Source organism: Triturus cristatus, chromosome 5_2 (assembly GCF_964204655.1).
Source record: "Triturus cristatus chromosome 5_2, aTriCri1.1, whole genome shotgun sequence".
Classification (NCBI taxonomy): Eukaryota; Metazoa; Chordata; class Amphibia; order Caudata; family Salamandridae; genus Triturus; species Triturus cristatus.
In genome coordinates, this window is record NC_140588.1 from 388,122,273 (window position 1) to 388,144,849 (window position 22,577).

At 41.8% G+C, this 22,577-nt stretch overlaps 1 protein-coding gene across 1 annotated transcript in view; it reads right to left on the minus strand.

The window, feature by feature from the left end:
- Nucleotides 1-1,890: 1,890 nt before the first annotated feature.
- Nucleotides 1,891-22,577, minus strand: part of BMP6 (bone morphogenetic protein 6) — a 453,092-nt gene continuing 432,405 nt past the window's right edge. Inside the window, exons 6-7 of the mRNA XM_085607249.1 lie at nt 12,596-12,706; nt 1,891-2,833 (exon numbers count right to left, since the gene is read on the minus strand). Of these exons, the coding sequence (XP_085463375.1) occupies nt 2,684-2,833; nt 12,596-12,706 (261 nt within the window). The 3' untranslated portion in view covers nt 1,891-2,683. The remainder of the gene's footprint in view (nt 2,834-12,595; nt 12,707-22,577) is intronic.

A 22,577-nucleotide genomic window follows, 5' to 3' on the forward strand; every position in this document is an offset into this window, starting at 1 on the left:
ATGAAGGGAATGTATTTATCTTTCTTGGTGCTGAAAAATCTGTTGATAGGATTAATTGGAGCATTATGTTTAAAATCCTTAGTTTGGTTTTGGTGATGAATGTATTTATTTTATAAGAATTTTGTGTTTAAACCCTCAAGCCTGTGTTCTTACTAATGGTTCATCCTCATCACATTTCCAACTGGGTCGTGGTACTAGACAAGGTTGTCCACGTTCTCCTCTAATTCAAATCCTGTGCCTTGAGTCCTATTTGGAATGACTAATGAGTAATACATCAGTTAAAGAGTTCAATTCAGGTAATATTGAGTTTAAATTGTCTCTACCAAAAAAGAAATATCTTGGAGAATGTTTTTTCTCTAACAGTAATGATTTACTTGAATTTATTTTTTCGGCTGTAAAAAGTAAAATGGAACCTTTATTGTTATCCTTGTCTCCTCTAAATCTATCCTGGTGGGGACATTTGGATACTATAAAAATTGGGATTGCTATTGCTATTGTAAACAGATTGATTCCATTTGCCAAACAATTCTATTAAATAATAAGACACCACGAATAGCTCTTACAAAATTTAAACTAGATAAAGTTAATGGAGGTATTAGCTTTACAGATTTTAAAACGTCATACTGCCTTATAAATTAGGCAAGCGTATTCCTTACCTCATAGTTTTGATGTATTCCACTGAGTTCATGGAGCACCTTTAAAAATGTTTAAAATCTGGAATCTGTTTTAAAGAACTCTTAAAAATGTCTAATTGGCTAGGGATAAATAAACATCTGAAATATTCTACTATTACAACATTACATTTGTTATTCCTATCTAATATTTCCATGAATAACTTACATGTTTCCATTATTTAGTATAGTGAACATAAGAAATTACGAATAGATATTTCTGTTGGTCTAAATGGCAAAATAAGGGAATATCTTGGATTGGTCACATTTTTGATGGGTTAAAATTAAATTTTATTTGTAGAGCTTCAATCAGGTTACTCTCTTCCTCCATCTTATATTAAAGAATATTCTCGTCTTTGGCAAACGATTTCTAGAGCTATGAATATAATTATTACTCTTTCTCTCCAAGACCAATTTAATTGCCATGATGTTTCTGATTTCTTTTGGCAAGAATCTGTCCCAAAGCTGCTCACATTTGTATTCCTTTGGACATTGCTTTTAAACATATTACTTGGTGGTTGAAGGATTTATCCAAACTATCCTTTTTAGCCTGGTAGAATAGTGTTTCTGATACTCATGGCAGTGATACTTTCTCTACTCTTCATTTGTCTGGTAACATTATGAAAGTCATTTTTGGTGACCTTTCTTTACTTTTTTACATTCATCTTCTTCTTTGTTTCTAATCTTTTGATTTCATCTCTTACCATACTATTTCCATTTCTATTTTTAGTATTCTTATTTTATTAAATATATTTCACCCTCATGTATATGAGTCTCTATCTCTTTCTTTCTATCTCTTTTTTTCTTTCCTTCTTTCTATTACTATAATTCCCAGAAAATTATGCATTTATAAACCACTTTTCTTCCTGTGATATGGTTTTATAATTCTATAGTTAATTATTGGCATTTCATATTGAAAATTGTTATGGTTACTATTTAAATGTTAGAATAAAAAATGTTTTAAATGAAACACATGCTTAAACCGAAGCATCTCCGGTTCATAATGCTGGTGATGCTCTTGATTATTGGGCCATTAAAGGTGGCATTCCTGCAACTGAGTGGATTTTTAACTGTTGAAATGATATTTCAATATTTCTATTTTCTTATAAGTTCTCTTTTTAAATCAATGTCCTACTTGAAATTGTGTGTTCAGTGTACTTTGAAGCACAATGTCTCCTTGTTGTGGTTTTGCAAATAAATAACAAAATAAAATACATTATTTTATTATTGGTGCAAATAGCTTTATTTTCTCCACGTGACATTGACAGTCTAGTGCGATTGGAATGTAAATAAAATATAGAAACTTCAATAATCGATATTCCCACTGACATGATACTTAATAGGCTGACATGCTTTTGATCCGGATCCTGTATCAAAGAATCTTTGGAGACTCTTGGATTTTATGTGGAAATCAAAAAAAAAGTGGGAGACCATATACCACCAAATATTATTTCCTTAGACAACTTGGAGTGGCAATGCCGTGGACTAGTCCAGTATATACTTACTGTGGCACAATTAATTGACAGTTAAATACTTGTTGAACATCCTAGTCGTTTTCTACCATCAGTCACTTGAGTAGTTTGCTTGCGTCTTGCAGGAGTAGCCGATATGATTGCACTAGTGCTAACATCAAGACCCTTTAACCTCAAGTTTTGGTTAATGCAAAGTAGTCCACATTTAGCTTGATCCAAGCCAGCTGAGAATAACCCTTTTGTGGCAGACATTTTGCATTCAAGCCATAAAAGTAGTCTTTGCTATTATCATCATCCTCTGTTTTTTCACCATAACTGCAAAACAACAACCACTGCTCATGTCATTACTCGGAAAAGCATATGATGTCCTCTGGTGTTGCCGTGTGGCTTAAGTGCAGCTGATCAAAAAATGTTGACTGATCTTGAACAGCATCAAAGGTGCCTTTCTCCTGAGACATTTCACCTTAGAAGTTGGGAGTTGAATTGCATGGCAAGTATTTCCATGGAAAAGGAATGTGTATCTTGTTTTGTAGACATATGTCAGTGGCATCCACAAGCTCTTACCACCATGTTCCTATATTTTTTCAAAATGACGTTGGAGTTGTCATCAAAGTAAAGGACGGAGATGGCGTTGAGTTTAGTTGGTGCACAGCATGGTTTTGGGACGAAGTCTGGGTTCATGAGATGCACCTGTTTCAAGGCAGTAGAAGAAAATAACAATGACAATTAATAAAATATCAAATTACAATATTTTTATTTAGTATGCAAATGAGATGGCTTGAAATATAATTTACTCCTAGAAAACTGTATAAATGTTTACTATAATGGCGTCTGTGTGTTCCTGTCCCAGTATCCATGCCTGGAGATTACGGTCTGTGTTCCCCTGTACCTGCCTTACTGAGAGTGTATACCTTTCCCAGAATTCATGTGTATTTTGCTATTTAACTGTATCCATTTCTCCTTGCCACCTTGCCTAAGTCTTCCTGTCCTACTTTTCATGTCTCCAAGCCTGTGTCCATGTCTTCCTGACCCAATATCCATGAAATCGAATTGGCCACATGTGCTCTACCAACTTTACTTAATACACAAGTGTGCTAGTTGGACAATTACATTTAATTTTGTTTTCTGATTCCTTCTCAAAAACATGACCTGCTAGTTTTTAATTAGTTGTGCTTTTGATCATATTTCTAAATGCAACTGTATACTCATTTATGTTTTGTTTTTTTCTGCTCCTTCGCATTAGTGTTGATCTTGTTTTAGTTGATACTAATCAGTCTGATATCAGTAGAGGATTGGTATATTTCAGTTAACAGATAACACATTCCATTATATATCAATAAAATCCCTAAATATCTGACTTCTGAATTGTACTGTTATTCACTATTTCCAAGGGTTATACAGGTGAGAAACCTGATTGTAGTGTGCACTGTTCCGAATGAACTAAAAGGTCAAAGTATTGGTTAATAATCACAAATCTTAGTACCTAGACAAATAGTCCAAAATCTTTTCACATATATTTGTTGTTTATGCAATTTTACATAAAAATAACACCATGTATGAAATCAACATGTCTCTAACAATAACAATGTTTTTTTGCTAGAAACTTACATTGTAATACAATTTAACTGAAAACAGAATTGTTGTGCTGTACATTTATAGAAAACAGTGTGTTCTTAAGTCACATTACTACAAATGGCATTTTAAAAAAAATATTGCTCGTTGGTCGTTGCAAAATTATCAATTGGCCCAATGCATTTCGGGACTCACAGGTCCCTTCTTCAGGGGCGAAATTCTGTGAATGAAAATATGGGCAATTTCCATCCATAATACGAAAGTTCGAAATTGTTTTTGCTAATAATTTGACTATCAGTTCAGTAATGCTAGAACGTAGGATTAATCCTTCTGGATACCTCAAGTGTTTCTTCCTTTATACAGCTTACATGTACCCTTCCCTTGCTACAGTCTATTCTACTTGTAGTTTCTGGGCCCTCAGGAGGATGGAGAGACAGAAGAAAAACAGAGATAGTCATAACACATACATTTCAAAAGCCACAAAGTGCTTCCACCACGTTATATTGGCTGGTAATTATAGTATTTGCAACTGAAGGTATTTAAGGAACTCTACATGATGTTGTTTAACAAAATTTGCCTTCTGAGTATTTAACCATACTTTTCCTCTGGCAAAGGTTTTTTTCAGTTTATTTCTTCCTTTTTCTAATGATATACCTTTTGCCAAAGGAAATACCTGCTGCTCATGGCCTTTGGCTGTGCACAAGTGGACTTTGGGCAGAGGACGTACCCTTCTGCCATGGCTTGCTTGCACCCCTGTGTCCACTGTCTACTAAGTGCATGGTATTTAGCTATGTGCAGTGGCCTCAACCCAGTCCCAGTCTCACAAAGCATATCAAGCATGGGCTTTGAACATGTGCAAAGGCATGGACAACGGGGACTGACAGAAGTGTGTAGCCTTTGACCAAAGAGGCCCTGAAAACAGCTCTCTGTCCACAGAATATACTGTACACAGCATTTGACCGCATGGAGGGTGTGGCATTTAGTTACATTGTATGGCTGCCTTCATACTGACCAAGCTGTGTATGGATATATACAGCATATTCCTGGGTCCAGGGTCTCGACAGGATTTCCACCAAGATTCCATAGCCAATGAACTAACATTGCACCACGCTTTTGGCCCTGTGCAGTTGCTCTATAGGAAAACTTTTTTTTAATAATCAGAGGATCATTGCATTTCCAAAATGGTGTTGAGGAATCGTTTTTTCTCACAGATATTTGGGGTCCATAATACAGAATTTGGAAACCTGGATCCTGTACTATGATCTTTTCTAAGAGCAGATTTTTTATTTTCTTGTCCCCTCCAAAATTTGCCCCAGTGCTTGTTGTCCTGTATGTACCCCCTGTTGCATAAACTACGACTCTGGTGTAGTTCTACAGGGAATGCTTTTCCATCCACGGGTGACACAGGTGAACTCGGTTCAATGCACAAGTGCTGAATGTGAAAGAAAGGTTATTGCAGCCCTGCAGAACTCCACCCAATACATAGCTGAAGTAAAGTTACTGCTTTTGGATTATTAACAGTCTCTGCAATGGGATCAGGGGCACCGTGGTAACAGAAGCACACCTATTTTGTTATTCACACTATCACACACACATTGCTGTAAGAAGAATAGACACTTTTAACTAAAAACATGTCTTACAACAGGGCACACCTGTTTCTCAGCACATCTAAAATACCTACACAGAATATCATAAAAACAGCAAGAAGGCATGTTGTGAACAATGAAAATAAAATGAACATTTCTAACATGGTTCAAATGTCATCTAAAACCTAACACCCTAAAACCTATTTCTATGCGCTACACTAGGAAAGCATGAGGAGCAGAGCAACTTGCAGTCTACAGAAGAAGCAATATTTCCTTATGATAATATAAGGTGAATAGATGTCAATTCGGATAACATTGTTTTGGTCATATGTCTGTATTTGTTCTTATTAGACCTTGACATGGCGATAAGTTGACATTTGTCCCAGACTGATGTCACATCAGGTGTAACATCTATGTCATTAGCCGAATGTCGACACTTTCAGAGCTCTTAGAAAGATATGGTCAGACGACATCTACCATAGTGGCAGACATGACAATGATTCTGCATAAAAGTGGGAATATGGTGACTCCCATTACTTAAGATGGTGTCAACATGTGAGTAACCCCTTCGGAGCTAACCTGAGACTGTGGAAAAGGTACATAGATGACATCCTCATCTTTTGGCAGGGTGACATACAGAGATGTGCCGAATTTAGCGAGTGGATTAACACAAAAAAACAGCGCTTGAAATTCACCCACACTATATCTGCCACGAACATTGCCTTCCTAGATCTCACCATCAGATTACAAGAGGGTAGAATAACGACATCCCTATACAAAAAGCTTACCGACAGAAACAGCTTGCTACTGTACAGCAGCTATCACCCTGCTACACTGAGAAATATCCTTCCCTTCAGCCAATTTCTAAGATTTAGAAGAAATTGTAGTTCCACAGAGGACTACAAAATTGAAGCAGAGATACTGGCTGACAATCTGCTGAAGAGACAATACCCTAAGAAACAGGTTCACTCTTGCATGAAACGAGCAAGAAACAATAATCGTGAAAGCCTCCTAGAGGTACATGAGAAAGAACACACTGACATTTTGACCTGTGTGACCACATACACACCTAGATCCAATCTAATAAAGAAGGCAGTGAATAAACACTGGGCAATTCTGAACACGGGTACACTGTCAATACCCAAACCAAGGTTTGCGTTTAAACGTACCAACAATTTGAAAGATATGTTGGTGCACACTAGACCCAAGAAGAGCAACATCCCTAACCAGAGGCAACTGTGGGATCTCCCACCCGTGACAGGACACTACACCTGCGGCTCTTGTATCGTGTGCCCACAGACCAGACACACCAAACAATTGGTTCTATCAGACACATTTACATGGACGCTAATCAAACACACTAACTGTAACACCCCACGTTGTGTGTACATGCTGACCTGCCCTTGTGACAAGAGGTATGTTGACATGACCATGAGGCCTGTTAAGGTCAGAACCACTGAGCACAAGAGCAATATTCGTTGCCATAAAACTACCACCAAACTATACATCCACTTCTCTGAACTTGGACACCCCCCAGAGAGTCCACGCTGGGTCATCCTAGAATCCCACCAACAAATAACACAGACTGCTTTGTTCAGGATTGAACAAAGGTGGGTGTTCCATCTTGACTTAGCAAATGACGGCCTGAATGATGCCATACCCTGGAGCACCATTAATTAATCTGATATATACAACCATTGTCCACAACTTTAACAAATGAGTATATCAGCTTAGGACACCACTCTAGTCTCTCACCTCTCAATACATCTCTGCCACATGATATCGACATCAGGCTAGTCAGATATGGAGATTAGGTTTTGTTAGGACGATATATCTAATAACTAACAATAGAGTACAATACTATACTCTAAGATGGCCGACATACGAATCACCCAATCGGCAGTCGCCAGCAACTTATGCACGAATTTAGTGCAGTGACGCGAGCACTTTTGCACTGTATATATTGTTGTTCACATTGCTGATAAAACCGCGCCACTTAATGCCAAATTTGAAGCCCTTGATGCGCATCCACATCAAGGTAATAGCCAGAACTATAGACTTTCACCACATTCAAAGATGGCCTCCATGGTTACACTGAAGATGATGTCATGCCGACACCATCACACCACACACCAGGTGCTGCTGATTTACCATGCTTAACGGCACCAGGAGAGGGTATTTAAGACAGGAACCGGCAACCTGTCTTTTTCTTCCTGATGCAGCGGAGCGGGTAGGTGAGCCGGACTGCTCTGAGCGGGAGCAGGTGAGTAAGGATTACGTGTTGAGACTATGCCTGGTCACAAGCTTTTAAGAGAGGTAAGAGGTGCTCGGAATTGCTGACAAGTTACCGCTGGTCTTTGGGAAGGGTACGCTGTTCTGTAGAGTTCTGCACTAAGACATAAGTTGGGCGCTGTAGGCGCTCTTAACACACCGCACAATTGGTATAATGTCAGAGCGCATGGTGAAGGCGCCAGCAGCTACGCAGGCAGGTCTAGGGCACTTTTGAGTCTGTTGAATAACCTTGTCAATGATACCAATTTCACGACTATGGGCTTTCTTTAACCTGAACCATGCCCACTTTCACTTTTAATGCTCTAGAGTCATGGCTTTAGCAACTAAACGTTGTGCCTACAAGCCCACACCCAGCATACCTTGTTTTTTGTTTTTTCCTTTTAATAAACAGCGACACTCCGTTGAGCGTTCATATACTCCGCTGCAGTCTGATGAAGCAGCACTTGAATCCTTAAGAGGTGAGCTGATACACACTCACCATGATGTTCAATTACTCTAACTGTTTACACAGAGGTTTTTATTTATTTTTTATTTTCTATATTCTAAATACAAATGAAGGCACACTTAGAATGTGATATGCATGAAACCACGTTGTTTTTATCACTTGTATAGATTCAAAGAGGTTGTGTACGGTGAAATACACCCACTGGAATTAATAGGACCATGTACCAATATCTCCATTTGGTTTTTTGATCCTTTTTATGTGTACTCTAGGTTGGCTGCTTTTCTCCAGGGGAACATCCTACCGAGAGAAGAAGTGGTATGTAGAACCACACCACACACTGTAGATAGTTCTCATTTAGTCACTAGGTCCTGAGGAATCGCCAACTGATGTTTAAGAGACATTTTATAGGCGAGAAACATGTTGACCACTAAGGGGTAGAGCGTCATTTTTGTCAGATTAAAACAAAATTGTCACCCTCCTTCTTCTTTATACTTTTTAATCAGGTTGTGACCTCTCCAGAATAAACATAATTATAGAGGATTCCCTTACCTGTTTTAAACCACACACCCCATCTACATCTTACCAGGCCCCTCACACCCACGGCACCTATACGGCAAGGAACAAAAGATCTCCGATAAAGAGCCCCTTAATGGGTGCCCGTCTAGCATTGCAGCGCCGGCTCGATGAGGAGCAGACCCATATGATGAAGCATGACACCTAGCTTGCTGGGTGTGTGAGGGTCCTAGTTCCGAAAGGAGGTATTTCCCACCTCCCCACCACTCTGAGTACTCACCATGTGGCCAAATTGCCACCCAGGAACACCGTACCTCTTTTGTCTTCTAGTTCTACCCATGGCAAGTACGGTGGACCTTTATCAAGCCCTCATTGTCCCCCTTGTTGTTTACATGGTGAAAATGGAGTCGGACCTGATGAGTTTTATGTCATTCCTTCCACATTATTTTGCTGCATCAGTTGAGTCTATATATGTATCTACACATCTGTTAAGAAAACAGCAGATGCAGTATCAATGAGCCTTTCAAGTACCTCGACTGATTCCAAAACTTGGCCTTCTTTGAGAGTAGTACCTGTCCTTCAGGAATTCACATTCTCCCTGGGATCCAGCCATGCATCCCATAACATCCCCCCCTTTTTGTCCCAGGATCCGTGAACATTTTTAGATCACTCACATTGTGAACTGACAGGAGCAATACACATTTTTTGTCATGGTTGGCCTAATATATCCTCTAGATGTAAAAGTTGGAGTCCGGATTTCACAATAACGGATGGGGAAAAAAGCTCTCTGATCAGATTAGTTTGTTTTCCATAGGTCTTCCTTGGATCCATCACTCTCAGATCCGCCTCGGATCTGTATCCACAAATAATTTGTGAATTATTAGCTAGGATGTACAAGTAATTAACCATATGAAATACACCAATCATCGTTTTGAGACACAAATATCTCAAACTCTGTTGAGAAGATTCTTTAAAAAATCAGAAGGACCTAATCTGAACAAAACTCTATGTTTGCTATAATTCTAGTACTTCTTGCTGTCTAATATCTATAGGACTTAAATTGGAGACCTCTACATGACCCCCTGTAACTTTGCCTCTACTTTGATGGGATTGTATGCATTTTGCCATACCAAAACTAAACTGTACATGCTAATCTTCTGCCAGATTTTGCACAGTTTCATCAGCACCACCATTTATAGCAAACCAGAAAACGCCTTCTCTAATTACTTTTAAGTCTAATGGGTTAAGTTCAATGGTTTGAAAGAACTATACCTTTTTTTACTTCACATGACCCCTACTTTTTAATTAGTTTTTTTGCTTTTTTCAAAAAACATGTTCCATGTTTTCATGAAGACCAACAAACAATTACAAAATGGGCACGGTTGCTTTTCCTCATCCATGTTTGGGGCAAATCTGGCTAAAGTTACACTCGCTGAATTACATTTTTATTCTATGGAAATTAACATGGTAAAATTTACTTTTGGGATCCCCATATAACTTTGCCTCTTTTTATAAACCTTCACGAAATTCTCTATGATCACCACATGAACTCTTTAAAAGTAACAAATATAATTCATCTGTGCCCTCATTTCATATTGATGTTGTATCTGCCATTGTAACCGTTCAAATTGTTTACCTTCAGTTGGGAAATGCTCCTTCCCATGAAGTAGTCCAACCATTGGCCTTTTTTCTAGTGGTTTGTGTTCTCCCTTCAATTTGTCATGGACAAAACTATTTTCAGATTTGATCAACACCACCTCTGTGGACTCACCCACATACACTTCTAGAACAGTCCTATTCTAAACACCTGATTAGGAGGCCATTTTATTTCAGCGGAGCCTCGTTTCATTACCTTTTACCAAAGGGTGAAATGAGCCATGAAGTGCCTGTGATGAGTGACTAATCATTTTAAAAGTTCCCTCTCATCTTAATGTGAGACAGTGGGGGGGGATGTATCTTCTCACTGTAATACTTAAATAACAGCATTTTGTTTTTTTTTTCAAAAAGGGAGTAAGTGCTTGTGTGTACAATTTAATTAACTAAACGCTAGCATGTACAAATTGCTTTGTCAAAATGTATGTACTGACTATTACTAAGGTTTTAATATATTTGTTGCCAGTTTTGGGCTTCTCGTTTGGTAAGCTTAGTAAATAATGATGTAAAATATATTTTGTTTTCTGACTTTTTTAATAAATCTCTTTTAAACAATGGTTCATGGAAGTTATTGACGTCATTTAGTCTGCTGAAAAGTAAACCACTCGGTACCATTGGGATCATTATATTGTGCTGAGCACACATCATAAAGTGTGTCAAAGTATAATTTTAAGACACTAAGAGCCCTATTACAACTTTAGCGGTGCCGCACCGGGTCCGCCCCCTCCGCTGCACTGCCAAAGCTGTGGTTGGACCGCCTGCCAAATTAGGAGTTTCCTCCTGTCTGGAAGGCTTTGTTTTTGACGTTCCTACGGCAGTGTACTGAAAATGGGCACGGCAATGGGAATGCCAAATACAGATCCTGCACGCCATGGACTGAAAAGTCTATTCCATGCAGGTACTGATGTGCATGCACACAGGGGGGCACATTTTGTGCCCTCCCTGTGTGCATCCACAGGGCGTGAGGCACCTTTGTTTCCTCTCTGCCACGGTTTTCATGGCTGTAGAACCGCCATGAAAACCGTGGCAGAGAGGAAACTTGTAATATGCTTGGCGGGACCGCCGTGGTCCAGTCAAGCATATTACTGCCTCCTGACTGTCGCAACACCACCAGGAAACTGTAATTCCCTGAGAACTGTTCCCTGAGTGGGCTTTGACGGTCCCACCTCCCATATCCTAATAGGGTGGTTGGGAGATCGCCACGCCCCCACCAGTCTGGAGGTCCGTGGACTGCCAGACTCAGAATCGGGGCCATATTGGGGTTCAACATCTTTAAAGAGTGAGAGCGTCAACATTTACTGTGAAAGCTGCCAGCATTTACAGCAACACGGAAAAAAAAAATATGTATAAATCTGGTCAACGTACACTTCTACCATTTCTGTCGATAATGACTGAGTCATCAAAACCCCTATACTTCCTGGAGATTGCCACCATAAAGGATGGTTGTAATACACAGCAAAAAGAAAGCAGTAGCTCTTGTAATAGAGATAGTGTGGTAGCTGCACCTACAGTACTACACGTTATTAAATATTTGACTCTTAATCCATGGGTAGTAACACACCTCTGGAATGTAGTGACATTCGTACCTCACAGCTGTATTGCCTACGTTTAGAACAGGAATCTAAACGAGCTAAAATGTGCTGTAGACATACAGGCCAACAGGGTCGGACTAGGACAGAAAATAGGCCTCAGCACCAAAATAAAAGTGACCCTCATCCAGTTAGATAGCTAAAAAAAAGTGGCGCATGTTTGCAAACTGGGGCAGTTTTGAATTTGTAAAGGGACGCTGTATGAGTGTTGTGCGAGGAAGGAGGACTGCATGGATTTGAACTTGCTGCAGCCAATATTTGTGGCAATATCAATGACTTTAACAGTAAAAACCAGCCAGGCAGACCATAAATCAGAACCACAAACAGCCAAAACACTAGCCAACACACTGACCTGACAGACCAGACCATCAGGCACTGCCTGTTTGCCCCATAGTCCAGTCCAACCCTGCATGTCAACACATGGAAATGGGAAAGAGGGTGATTTAAAGAAAAATAAAGCAGAGGATCTATTTTCCTCATTCACTTGCTTAAAGTGAGGAAAATTTAGATGAGGAAAAGCTGAAATAACTCTATTCTAGCTTAAAAACGCGAGTCTCCTCTCCTGCCTGAATCAAGTCCGTTGATTGTATGGCTGTATCCAACAATAAATTGACACGGTACAGCAATCCGCAACCTGTTTGACTATTTTCACGTATACAAATAGCGTTTACATACGTAAATTGAGGCAATGACAAAAACACACAACCCGTCATTCTTAATATTCATAGGTTACTTCGGATTAATTCAAAATGTGATTATAAAACACCTCACAAAGTAATGAAATTAGAACTGTTGCACTCACCAGCGTTTGGACTATGGCGTGGTTTGTAGCATTCATGTGGGCATTGAGCGGGAAAGAACATTCGCCATCACAGTAATTTGCGGCATACCCTTTTGGCGCAATTATCCAGTCCTACATGATTTGAAAATTAGAAAATATAAGCCAGCAATTAGGACGTCTCAGGTGACCAGAAGACTAACTCAGCAAGTTTTTTAGAATCTTTGGTTTCACAAGTAGGATAAACATATTATAGATAGGTAAACAATGGAATTGTTAGTAAGCACTAAAAAAAGTGCATAACATGGACAATGTTTACATAAATTATGATATATAATGTTATATATTAAACTGGAAGCTGTATAAGAATTGTATTCTCTAACTTTTCTCTGAGCTGCAACTGTTTTTGTACATTTTGGGACCCCCGCTTCAATTAAGCTGCCTTTTAAAAAACACAAACTGAAATAATCGAGAAAATTAGCAATATAATGTAATATCCTCTGTTTTGTTAGTTTTCGATTGAATTGGAATTCGAAGAAAAAATATCAAGGGAGACTCAACAGGGCGATGTTTAAAATTTCACTCTCAGTGAATACACAATTATGACACATCAAGTACTTTTACCCAAATGTACTGCTTGAAAATCTGCAGGGCTGTGTTTATATGTACAAAAAAGAAGTGAGCCAATGATGTCATCGGCAGGGTTCATACAAAACTGCTGTTTTCTTGAGATTCAAAATGTTACGCCATGAAGCAGAGGTGGGACAGCATGGTCTTACGCGCAGTTTGCATCAAGGTATACATGCGATGACATCAAATCACCAGTAAGCCCGGTAAAATGTGTAATTTCTTCAAAAATTAAGAAGAGCAATATCTGTGCGCCCATTGTTTCAGCCTTTTGGCACCAGAATTCCATGCAAGGTCAGGCTGCACTACTTTTGTAGATCTGGCTTTGTGTGAAATTCTAGATATGTTCGCTCTGTTCCTGCCTTGTTATGCCCACTTTCCATTCATTGCCAGAGGTTTGAATCCAGGCGACTCAAACCTGTTTGGTGTTGCCTCATCTTTACGGGGCTAACCATATTTCACAAAGGAAAGTTGATCGACAGTGTTGTTTGTGCGACTTTGCCTCATGTGAGTCTTAAACAGGTGGTAAATCTGGGCTTTTCTCTCTACTTTCTTCATGATAGGAAACGACAACGCCTGGCGATCAGTACCTGCCTCTCTTCGCAACGTAACAACTTCTACTGCATTTAAGATGGCCGTGAAAAATTTCACGTAGGCACGGCCTAAAGCCGAGCTCTTAGAGCAGTGTTAGCGCCAGTGGAGTAGCAGACTGCCACAGTTAAAGACACTACCTTATTGCTGACCTCACGAGGTAGGGAGACAACAGAGGTAGTTGGAAACTCTTGCTAGTGAGGGGAAGAAATTCCACACCAAGGCATAGGTGGAGCTTGGGATTGACACCGTGAGTGAGGACATTAAGGAGAGTTTCAAGCATGCCGCCCAAACACAGATTGCATTACCACATTTGTCTATTGGGACGTGAGGATGAAACTAAGGGTCTTTTTATGAGTTTGGCGGTTGGCCACTGTCTCTGCTGCGGCACTGTGTGCCACATTAGGAGTGCTGCAGTCCGACCGCAACAGGACCACTGCGGCCGCCATGGATCCATGATCCTGTGGCTGTTGGGCAGTGGTCAGAGGCTGCAATATGCTGGCGGTGACGCTGCAGCATCGCCAAGCATATTACGAGTTGCCTCATCTCCATCCTTCCCACGGCTGTGAGCCCGCCATGGATAGGAGAGGCAACTGAGGGGGCCCTGCAGGGTGGCACATGTTGTGGTCCCCAGTATTTTTGCAACCCCAGTTCCTGCACGAGAAGGAATGACCGACATGATGCATTCCTTCCCCTACAGGAATGTGCTGTGGCGGTCCCATGGTGGTGCCTGTCTAAGACTCTCCTATGAGCCTTTAAAAAGGCACCTCCATAGGACCAAGGCAGCCTGCCAAGTACTCAACTCGAAATCCGACGGTCGGTGTGTGCAGGGCTTTGGTAGTCCTCCCACAGAGCGCTGGCGTGGTGCTCCACAGGAGGACCGCCAAAGTCATACAAAGGCCCTAAGACTTCCAACTTGGAGGCTGGAGTGGCTGAGGCACCTCAACGGAGAAGTGCCAGATGATTCAGTGCGTATATATGTATGTAATGGTACTTGTATAGCACAAACTTAACTGGAGTGCAAAGAAAGATTGAACAGAGAGAGCCATCAATTATTTGAAAATTATTTAATGTCAGTGAGTCAGTTTATTAATTCATTTTGAGAACCATCAGTCCTCTATACACAATTTGTATATTACAAAATGTTTACCACTTTATCACAGAGAAACCGTCCTACACAGAAAACCTTTAATGATGGCCCTCAGTAGCTACCAGACATTTGCTTTTGGTATGGTTCATACTATTCTCATCTTCATAGACTCTACATTAATATTTACTAAACTAGTACTTGACTTGGCCCTCTCTGCAAGGTCATCCCCAAAGTTTTGCCTTCACCCTCTTGAGTCAACAAGCCTCTAAGTGTTGCAAAAAACATAATGGTAAGCAGCATGGGGATATTTAAAAATCGATAAAGCATGTGCGGCAAAACAACCTTCTTGATAATGGCTATCCTGCCAGCAATTGACAACGGAAGCGTTGTCCAATGGTCGATTTGTGTGGATAAGTGGTCCATGGCATAGTTCGTCGCACCAGTTTAGCGGGAAGTCAAGGGCAAAAGGCAGGGTAGCATCAGTCGATGAGAAGCCCTCTTATTTAGTTCAGTTAATGACGAGTCCAGAGAAAGCTCCAAAAATGACCACCTCCCGTATTATTGGAGAAAGATTAACAGCCGGGTCACGCACAAAAAGCAGAATGTCATCCGCATATAACGAGGCCAGAAGTGGACCCTGATGAAATCTAATTCCCCGCTGGAGTTGGCTCACTAGAGGATCCATGGCAATTATAAATAAAAGTGGTGAGAGAGGGCAACCCTGCCTGGTACCCCGCAACAGAGGGAAGTGTTCTGTGAGCTCTCCTTTGAGACGGAGGTGTGCCACAGGATGGGTGTACAGAAGGCGGACCAGGGCACTGATGTTGCCAGAAAAACCCAGTTTGTTGAGAATTGCATACAGAAAAGGCCACTCCAAGAATCAAAAGCCTTTTCGTCATCCAGCAATATCGCTGTGGCTGGGAGTTCTGGGTTAATCTGGTTGATGACTGCAAATATCGTGTGCAAATTAACTGCGGTCAATCTGTTGGGGACAAATCCCGTCTGAAGCAGGAAGATTATCCGATTGATTAGGAGCGGTATACATATCGCAAGCACTATTGCCAGGATTTTATAATCTTGATTTAACAAGGATAGGGGCCTATAGGAGGCACACCTATCTGGCGGTTTGCCCAGATTGAGCAGCAACGATACAATAGCCTCACGTATAGTGAGGTGGGAGTGTTCCCACCTCTAGAGCCTTGGCATAAACCTCCAAGAGATGGGAAACTAGCAAGGTTTTATAAGTCTTATAGAATACACCCATAAGTCCGTCTATACCAGGGGCGCGTGATCCATCAAGGTCATGTATGGCTTGGGATATCTCATCATCGTTAATAGGAGAGGCTAAGAATTGCTGATTACTGCCCTCAATCCACACCATAGCGACCTCCTCCAAGTTGTCAGAGAGGGAGTGATTGACAGGCGGGGAACTTAATGCGTAGAGTCGGGCAGTAAGAGAGGAAAGCAGTGAGTTTGTCTTTGCCTTGAGGGATCTGGGTGAAATCATCTAATTGCAGTTGTGTGATGTATGCGGCCTGTTGCCGGGGTCTGATCAATCTATTTAGAGTCCCCTCCGGTCTCTCTCTCTCTCCATACACCCGGGTATGCATGTACTTCCCCATATAAGCCGTCTCAAGAGTGGCAAGCTCTGCAACTCCTCCAGAAGCCTCGCGCTCTGATGCAGCGGAGGCGGCAAGCCCCCTGAGGCTGCCTGAGCATCGAATTCCTGCAGTACCCTCTCTGTGACATCTAGGTCCCGACATATAGTGCGTGAAACTCCTGCCTGTTTAGTGATACAGATGCCTCAAATTAATACTTTGAAGGCTTCCCATAAGGTAGCATATTGGGACACTGAGCCCGTATTAATCCTGAAGTATTCTACAATCGCCTCTTGCACTTCACTCTCAAACACCGCATCAAGCAGCGCATCCACCGGGAACCGCCATAGTCTATGTGAACGCACAGTACTGGGCAGAGTCAGTGTTAACGTTGCCGGTGAGTGGTCAGACAATGAGCGGGGCAAATAATGTGTTGCCTGAGAATTTATCAAAAGGTCAGGAGTTAAATGCCAGTAATCTATACAAGACCATCTACCGTGCGGCGCAGAATAAAAAGAGAACTCTGTATTGGTTGGGTGCTGGTGCCGCCTGGCATCAGTCAGTAACTGCTGTTGCAGCAGGTGCTGAAGCTCGTCTGCAGAGTGCAGTTTAGTAATGCGGCCTGTGCCAATGGTGTTAGAGAAGGGCTGCAAGGTCAGGTTGAAGTACCCCCCAATAAGATAGAGTAAATGGGAATGCCAGAAACGTGGGAAAATAAGCCTGCAAAAAAAAACAGGCGCATCAACATTAGGGGCGTAGATATTGATTATGAGTATCTGCTTCACACCAAGGCTGCACGCCACAAGCAAATATCTTCCCTCAGGGTGTTTAATTACCATGTGGGCCTGAAATGGCAGTGCTTTGTGAATCAAAATGCACACACCACAGGAGTAGGTACTGTAACTGGCAAAGAACTTGTTGATACCCCAGTTAGCCGCAAAACAATTATCTGAAAGTGGTGCATAGGGAGTCTCCTGCAATAGCGCTAAATGCGTCTTGTGCCGGGTTGGATAGGCCAAGAACTGCCTCCCTTTTTGTGGATTCAATAAACCCCTCACATTCCATGTCGCTCCAGACGTTCCACACGGTCCAGACGTCTGTTCATAGCTGTCTGTGCATCTTACATATCAAAAATACGCTTTTCGGCAGCTTCCAAGCGAGCCACATGTTGTTCCAGACGGCCATGCATGGTGTCAAGGCGCACCACCAGATTATCAAAACGTGCATCGATGGCTGAAAAGCCAGTACGCAGCTCCACCGTGATGACCGCTGTCTCTTACATATGCAGCTGCTCCCAATCAGGTGGATCAGTGTGGTCCGGGCGATACCCTGTGCTGCAGTGTCCCCACAGTGCTGCCGTCCTGCCGCCTAGGAGTTTTAATGGGCCAAACAGCAGCTGCCGCAGTTTAGGGTCCCCCCGACCCATAGTGAGGCAGGTAAGAGTCGGCAGCAGTCCTGAATCGCAGTCACCAGGTGAACAAGGGTGGAAGGGGTGCTGGGCAGGATCGCAATCGCGGAGGAGCTATGGCGCAGGTCGCTATAGATCCAGTAGGTAATGCCCGGCCACTCCCAGACCATAATTGGGATTGATAGGTAAAGGTGCAGTGGCGAGCACCCCACAATTGAAACGCGCCGTGGAAGGTCCTGGAAGGTAGTGATAGCCGTGCCTGTGTTGCCTCCAGTTTAACTGCCAGGGAAACAGTGTCTAGACATGAGCACTGATGGGCCTCAAATGGGCAGCAATGCTACTTAGCACTTGGAGCCCGCAGCGCAGATCGCAGGAGGGCTGACTTTAACGAGGTGCAGCGTCACGCAGGATTAGAGGATCAGCGCTGGCATCCCAGCTCAGTGCATCGCCAGAGTGGCTGCAGAAGGTACGATCGGCTGCAGGGGAGCCCAGTTTGTTACTCACTGCCTTGCCCCCACCCAGGGGGCTCGGGGAAATAGATCTGTCTCAGCACCATGCCAGGCCCAAGATCACCAGCCACCGTTGCTCAGGGAGGCTGCGCCATGCGGACCTCCTCCAGGCTCACCCACGGCCCCTGCCGCCGTGGGGCCTCTGAAAGCACCGCCCACCGCAATGCCAGAAATGCAAGTTGTGCATTTGACAGTACAATGTGACAGGCACCGCGCGGTGCCTGGCACATTGTACTGTCAAATGCAGGGGGGTACCATAGGTACCCCCCATGTGCACCCCCCAGAATCCCTGGGGGCCCGCTACGGGCCCCCAATGTTGAGAACCGCATGCCTTTCCGTGGCAGCAACGAGGCATGTCCCCGCATGTATTCTAATATGGGTGGCGGTGTCTACCAGACACCGCCAACATATTAACAGCTTTTCCGCCCGGTCGACTCATCGACAGGGCGGAAAACCAGTGGACGGTCTTTCTGGCGCCGGGGTCCCCCCCACCATGGTAATGTGGTGGGGGAAATTTGCATGCGGGCCGGGGAATATGTCGGGTGGATCGCCACCGCCATGCGGGCGGTAGCAATCCGCCCAACATACTAATGGACCCCATAGTTGCTAGGTGACGTGCTGCTGCAAATGTTTGTTCTGTTTTATCTAGGCTTCCATTTCTGACGTGGAAAATTCTGCACAGGTTGCCAGTGACCATCTTTATCAGGGAAGCAGCATGAAGGAAATTCACCATCTTGAATTGGGACACACCATCACGTTCTTATTATTTGATGCTTGTGGCCTCTTTAACTTACATACCAAGATTCCTTTGAAATCATGTAAAACTGATTCTTGGCAAGAAGCTATACAGACAGATACTATACATCTTAATACTGTTTTCTTATGCCATTTAAATGAGCCATATTCTCTCCAGCCTTTTGCCTGTAAGTAATCGCAACAGTGAGTGACTGGAATTGCATGTAGACTGTTAAAAGTGTATACTTTAAAACACTTTGTAAAGAGCTATATAAACAATTACAGGACCAATCCAAATCTGTCTTGTTTTAGGAGTATGGCCCATAATAATAAATGCAATCCAATTGAGCAAGCACTAAAATAAACAAATATGAATTGTCAATCCCGCCTTTAAATAATAAACATCTCTGCTTAAACTAAGCATGTTTAACATCTTTGAACCAGCCCTGCTGCAGATTGTCCATTGAAGTGAATAGCATGAAAAAGTCAACACTGTGGTGTGCTCTGAAAAGAACATCTTGGACATTTACTGGCAGTCATGCGATAATAACACTCACAGGAACATTTCAGATTATTTTTTACTTGTCTACTATCAAGTGCTTACTAAATATACAAACAAATCTCTCACAACTCCAGTTCCAAGCACCATTTAGAAAACTCTTTATCAAATTTGTGTTGAGAACTAAAGTAAAAGTGCAGCTGCATTCCATTAGCAGTCTAGCAAAGCACGTTTGCAGACCATTGATGAGCATAGGAGAGTTTTTTCTATTTTGCCAAAGCAAGAATCTTCTTAACACAGACCCAGCATCAGATATTTTAAATTAATATATATGGCCAGGGCCCGACTAGGAACCCAAAGCAGCCCTGGAAAAGTTTGTCTGACCAGCACCCATACGGTGCATAGTGATTGAGCACAGCAAGCGAGCCTGACCACTACAAGGGCGATTGGGAGGGTTCTCCCCTCAAGAAAAGTTGGGAAAAATGGCAAAGATGGTGCATTCTACAACACATATTTGGTTATATATTCAATTGTATTAGTTTTTAAAGCATAGTAAATGATGACCTAACAGTGCACTGGGATATGTCAATTGTTATTGGGGTTCTTCAATGATTCCCTAACTAACACCCTCCAACACGGCCTCTCATCTCTCCATAACCCCTCTCTCACATGTATTTCATTTGTTTTATAGCACCTCTCATAAAAGTGTTGGGTGTCGGAGCATTTTACATCACAAATACATACAGAGACAATGACTCATACGTGTGTAAATCAGTCTATAGGAAAAGTTACGTAAGCCAAAGAAGACTACAAGGTGTAGTATTCACATGCCATCCATTTTAGTAGGCATGTAAGAGTGCTATGGCCCAGCGAATCACAAACTCAGGATTCAGAACTTGACACAGTGGTTAGGGTGGACTGTACTAATAAGAATTTATTTCTACCCAAACAAACCCTTTTTAGCAAAATTAGGATAATGAAAGACTGGGACAAAAAACATAACTTTCTAACCTAGATTATGATTGTAACTTATGGACTGCACAGTAACAAAAGGATTTCTGTGACAAAAGCAGTAACCCACTGAACTACGCACAATAAATACTGTTCTGTGATCTGCATTGTACACGCTTTTTGTAGCAGGCATATTAACCCCCTTCACTACCTTAGATGAGTCAAAACTGCCACTAGACAAAACTCTGATCTCTCTACAGCAGGTGCATTAAGCATCAGAGTTATCTTGGCAATTTTATTGTTGTCTGAAAACTGTTGAATGTACAAAGAACTCTGATGTGCTTTCAAAACTGCTGCCCTGATGCAAAACTTGCCCCCACTATTAAATGCGCCTCCCCCACCCTTCCAGGATAAACACCTGAATGACTCTTCCTGCTAGTCTGTCTTGTAAGTTAGAAATGAAAGAAAAGTTTCATGCCTTCATTATTCACAATCCCTGATGTGTGTATGTCAGTGTCAGAATACAAAGTGACAGGGAGACTTGCAGAACGTGATGAGTGCCTCTTGAGTCTTCAGTATCTCATAGATATTTATTGGCAATGGGCTGAATGGAGGCCTCCTGAAAGGTTGAGGGCCCCCTGATGTGTTGTCCCTCCACCCCGCATCACAGGGGCTCCAGGGGCACGCCCCTACTGTACTTAACATAGGGCCTTCAAATGTGACAAGCAGGATTTAAGAATGTGTGCGCTTCTTTCGAAGCTGATGTGCATCTGAGTTACTGTGGGTGTGCCCATCAAGGGTACTTTTCTGCTGTGCTTCTGTTACATACTCAAAGCAGATTCTAGAGTTCACTACACGCAGAATATGTGTTAAAAATGACAGATGGTATCATTGTCCTAAGTCACTGCAGCCCACTTCAGAGGGCGGCTTTCAGACTTGTTCCCGATCCTTGCAGTTGCAGAGACAAGCAAACAACATCAAAGGTGAGTGTGCTCGTGTTCACACAAAGTAAAGTCAGCTTGTCTCCAAAGAGTTTTTAACTCTCTGAGTAGATGTGGACTAACAGCAAAGCATTACCACAGATGCGATAAAAATATGGATGTGGATATCAAGCGAAAAGCCCAAGTCATGCAGCCTTCTCCGAGTTCCCTCAGACTTAACTATATATAATATTTACTGAAAAAAACAAAGGATACAGGGACAATGTAGTTAGGTTCAGATTTTACACTCACAAAATCATAGAAATTCAGCAGTTATAGTTGTCTCAAGTAACTATAACTTGTGCCATAAGGTGACTATCACTTGCACCCTAAGGTAACTATAACTCGCAACCCTGCCATGCCCAATTTTCTCATCCTAATTTCACTGCAAATGTTTTGGTGATATTGTCAATGATTTCATAGAAGATGTCATAAGCAAAGTAATATTTGGGGTAATTAGCAGTGCACAGCGAGGGTGCATCGCATAGTTACCTAAGGGCACAAGTTATAGTTACTTGAGATAACTGTAACTATAACTGCTAAATTTCTATGGTTTTGTGTGAGTAATATCTGAACCTTATTATAACACCTCTGTAACCTTTGTTTTTTTGTATGAATTTCACAATTTTTTAACTATAAATTGTACTATGATTTGACCCATGAGTTCAATTTACTAATATACATTTCCACAAGTTTATAAATACATTTTATTCACACATTTATTCTTATCACATATTTTAAAACAAATAATTTTAAAATTATTGTTAGGTAACTTATGTAGTCTTTCTATAAATGCAATGCACCAAGTCTTTCTATTTTTAACTTCATTTTATGGATCGGCAGATCCGTAACGAATCCTCAGACAAATAAGGGGCCTGCCGGTTATATTGCACACATCCAATACTAAAACAACAACACATGTAATACAAACATGTTCTACTGCAATTTAATAAGTGTTTCACTGCCTGTTTGTGGGTGTGTGAGGGGCTGTGCGAATGACTATGTGGGTGTGTGAGTG